A 4,026-nucleotide genomic window follows, 5' to 3' on the forward strand; every position below is an offset into this window, starting at 1 on the left:
TTAGGCTTAGCAGTTTCTCCCACTTCCTTCATAGATGAAAAACAGGAGTGACTGTCAAAACTGGATATAATTCCAAAAAAAATTACAATTTATCACTCTCTCCCCTTATATTGTAAAAATGAATGGGACTTCTCGCACTTTTACTGGTATTGACAGAAGCTCAATCTAAGGCCATACCACCTTCTACTCTAAAAACAAACTAACTAATTAATACTTATACCTAAAAAATTTTAAATTAAAATGTTTCCCATTGACAACGTAGCACTTTGCTGCTCTGGTACTGAACTTTGCCAGTATTTCAAGTAGCATGATCAGAGATGCTTTCCATAATCTGAATTTTTAATGTTTTTTCAAATCTGCACCAGCTGGCTTTTTTATACCAATGCACCCCTTCCCTAACTGTGTACCCTAGAACCGAAGAACAGATTGCTTGATACTTTTGACCTATCAAATATAATAAGCATTTCACACAAGCTTAAAACAGGTGAAGACAAATCTGAAGACTTCTAGCTTTTTTTAAATTAAAGCAAGATCAGTACTGGGTAAACTACTGCCTTGAACAGTTGGAATTCTCTGCTTTCTCTTTGGTGCTAAAGTGCTGAGGAGCACTTCTGTTGTTACAAATTGTCAGTATGCAGACATTCAATGTTCCTGTTTTGTAAATAAATCATTTAAAGTATAAATGTAAATATTCACAGTTGTATAACTTGGATAAAATGATACAATTTATTTTAAAATATTTTTATTATGCTTGTATAGTACCTGGAATAGAAGTGGCTTTGTCCTATAGGTCTTACAGTCAAGATTGGTATTATATGTATGGATTGCCAGGTAAATCATAGAATCATAGGAAATTAGGGGTGGAAGGGACCTCAGGAGGTCATCTAATCCAGCGTTTCTCAACCTGTGGGTTGTGACCCAAAAGTGGGTCGCAAGAATATTTGAAAGGGTCTGAACAAACTTTCTGTAAATGGATCAACAAACTTTAAAAAATGATTTTTCCTTTTAAAGGAGAAAACCATGGAAAACCATGGCTTTTCCTTTGCAGGCTGGCAGAGTTCCAGCCCACAAGGGGCTGCTTGGGTCCCTCCCCCTGCTCCACCCTCGGGTGTTGGGGCCTGGGGTTGGAGGAGCAGTGGGTCAGGAGTGAAGGGCGCTGGGTTGGGACTGGCCATCAGTCTTTACAAATGGGTCCCTGTTCAAAGCAGGGCCATCCCCAACTAGATCATCTCAGCCAAGGCTTGGTTCACTCTTAAATGGAACCAGATTTTTTTTTCCATGTCTTGGTCAGCCATTAATTGACAGACTTTATGGGGAAGGGTCTTTGGCAGAATTTGAATTAAACTAGAAACTGTTCAAATTAGAAGGGTTACTGTAGACAAAGAGTTTAAGTGGAAAAAGAAGACTATGAGCACAACTTGGAGAGAGGTTCAGAAGAATTGAAAGAAGTGAGAGTAAAAGTTAAGGTAACTGAAAACAAATGTGGAGGGAGGAAGAGACTTGTTCAGAACCTGGAAGGCAAAGCCTTAGCATCTGAATTTTACAATGAAAGCAGCAAGGAGCCAATAGAAGGATTTGATGTTATTTTGCCTTTAAACTGTTATGTCTGTGTTGTGTTCAGTAGAATGAAAACGGCTTCATTTTTTTGGGAACAAAGCTTAGAAGATTATGAGAGGAGTTGCTCATGATGATTATTATTAGACTCCTATGATATGTTCTCAGTAGCTCCTCTTAAAAGCTACTTTCCATGAAGTAGCTACTAACATGAAGATCTGCTCTTGACCAGCCCGTAACAAACAAGAAAAACAAAAGCCCACAACTGATTAGGAAATCTGTACGTCAAGGGGTGTTCAATTCTGACAGTGTTCTGTACTCTTGGCTAAGACTGGAATTCCCAGTACATGATTATGTAGATACTGGAAGCGATCCCCTTTATACCTTTCCCTGTTTAAACCACGCAATAGACTGTAAAACGACCTTTTCCCAGGGTGGGGCAGGCTAAAGATTGCTGCTGGAATATTAGGTGATATAAAATCCAGTTTCCAAACTAATTAAACTGATGTATTTGAGACTCAGCCCCTTTGGTATTTAATACCAAGTAGAAAATGGACTGTGATTTTTGCACAGAGGTGGGGGTAGCTGTTATTGCAAGAACAATTTGCTGATAATTCTTCATGTTGCCTCCGTTCAAGTTGCTGTTGGTTGGATTTCCCAGTATTGGGCTCCTTTGTCTTTTGTCCTATACACAGCATAGGCCTGTACTGTCTGAAGCACCTTTTGCTACAGGCTACTAAAACACCTTTCACACATTTTTATACTTCAGCCCCAGAGAGGTCAGCATGTATTATCCCAATTTAACAACAAGAACACTGAGGCATATGTGCAGCTAATTTCCAAAATTACACGATGAATTGCTGCCAGCAGACAAACATGGGGCTCTTGATTTCTGGTTTGCTGCTCATCTCCTACCCCTGTCCTCACATCCCCTACACTCTGTATGTATACAGTATATCATTATTAGAACAGTGTATCATTGAACTTATATAAATGTTTATCTATAATAGGAAACAAGTTGAGGGTGTTTTTCTGTATATGGAAAGGAGTTCTTGAGTGGTCAAACTTCTTTGTATCAGCTTCTGGGTATCTTTCCAGTTTGCATCTGTGCACGCCTTGGGTGGGATACCAGGTTTAAAGCATTCTATCTAAGGTTGAAGGAAGTGGGATTATATTTAAAACTCTATTCTCAGAACTCTTCATGTTAAAAGGCCTCTGATTTGCATTAATCCTATAAGGTATCAATAATAAGATAGTGACATAAAGGCTTGGTTCAGGAACAGCCTGTCTTTAAGGACATAGATTCATAGATGTTAGGGTCGGAAGGGATCTCAATAGATCATCGAGTCCGACCCCCTGCATAGGCAGAGTGCTGGGTCTAGCTGACCCCAGCTAGATGCATATCCAACCTCCTCTTGCAGACCCTGGTTGCCCAACACTAGGGAAATTTTGACCCTGCTGCACCAGTTGAGGCACAGAGTAAGGCTCTATATGAAACCGACATGGCTGACACTGCCAACCAAAAACAAACTCTTTTGTGGTCCATACAGGTGCGAGGGGGCATGAGTGGGTGCAGGGGACTAGGGCTTTCGGGAGAGAGAGAACAGGGAGAGAGGTCTGAGGGCTCATGGTCTCTCTCGTGAATTAAGGTCTGCCAGCTGGTTTGTCCCAGCACACCTTTTATGGAACCTTGTGCAGCTTTATAGCATTTTATGTTTTATATCGTGTTGGCCATATCATCCAAATTAACCCCATTCTAATACTTTATTAATCCAGTAATGGCAAAGTATACCTCTCCTTAGCAAGAATGGGTATTATTAAAGAGAAGGCAGGGTAACTTTCAGGGACTTGGGCTGGCATTTGTGGGGTAAGAAGTTTATTGGGGGCTGCAAGCTGGAGTTTGTATTCTTTCTGCTCTGTCACCCACTGCTATCTTCATGGATCTGACACACTGTTTATCTGACAGTGCATTCAGTACTGCTTCGCCAGGGAAAATTGCACAAAACAAGCCCAGTGCATCAGCATTTTCATTGTGTACTGATCTGAGCCTCCCTTCACATGGTCACATCCCCTTTTTAATCCAGGATTCTATGTCCCTTTCCCAGTCCAGCCTGTTTCTGTCGTGTCTATTGCTGGTCTCCCTGAGCTCCTGTTTCTGTGGTTTGACTGTTTTTGTGTGGCTCAGTGTGTTAAGACCTGCAGGACTTTAGGAAGTGGAGTTGTTTGTTTGGGGGTTAGATAGTACATTGATTTAGTGTTTGTAGTTTGTGACAGACAGAGAAGTGATGGCTGCGTTTAAGTTGGATTTCCTCCCAGAGATGATGGTGGACCATTGCTCCTTGAATGCTAGCCCTGTGTAAGTATTTTGTGTCTTCATATATGCTTTTGTATTGATTTTGAGAGGCTGGAATTGTTGCTTTTGAAGTCTCTCTCTTCTGTTTAATGCATTCCCCTAGAGGCAGGAGGGCAGGA

At 41.0% G+C, this 4,026-nt stretch overlaps 1 protein-coding gene across 9 annotated transcripts in view; it reads left to right on the forward strand.

Annotated features, from left to right (window-relative positions):
- Window positions 1–4,026, forward strand: part of CELF1 (CUGBP Elav-like family member 1) — a 67,599-nt gene that overhangs the window by 24,466 nt on the left and 39,107 nt on the right. For 8 of the 9 annotated variants that reach the window (XM_025216675.1, XM_006034646.3, XM_006034643.2 and 5 more), the window contains exon 2: window positions 3,819–3,910. The exons of the other annotated variant lie outside the window; for it this stretch is intronic. In XM_025216675.1, the coding sequence (XP_025072460.1) occupies window positions 3,840–3,910 (71 nt within the window). In that variant the 5' untranslated portion in view covers window positions 3,819–3,839. The remainder of the gene's footprint in view (window positions 1–3,818; window positions 3,911–4,026) is intronic. 9 annotated transcript variants of the gene reach the window in all.

The sequence above is a fragment of the Alligator sinensis genome, unplaced genomic scaffold (assembly GCF_000455745.1).
Source record: "Alligator sinensis unplaced genomic scaffold, ASM45574v1 scaffold686_1, whole genome shotgun sequence".
NCBI lineage: Eukaryota > Metazoa > Chordata > Crocodylia > Alligatoridae > Alligator > Alligator sinensis.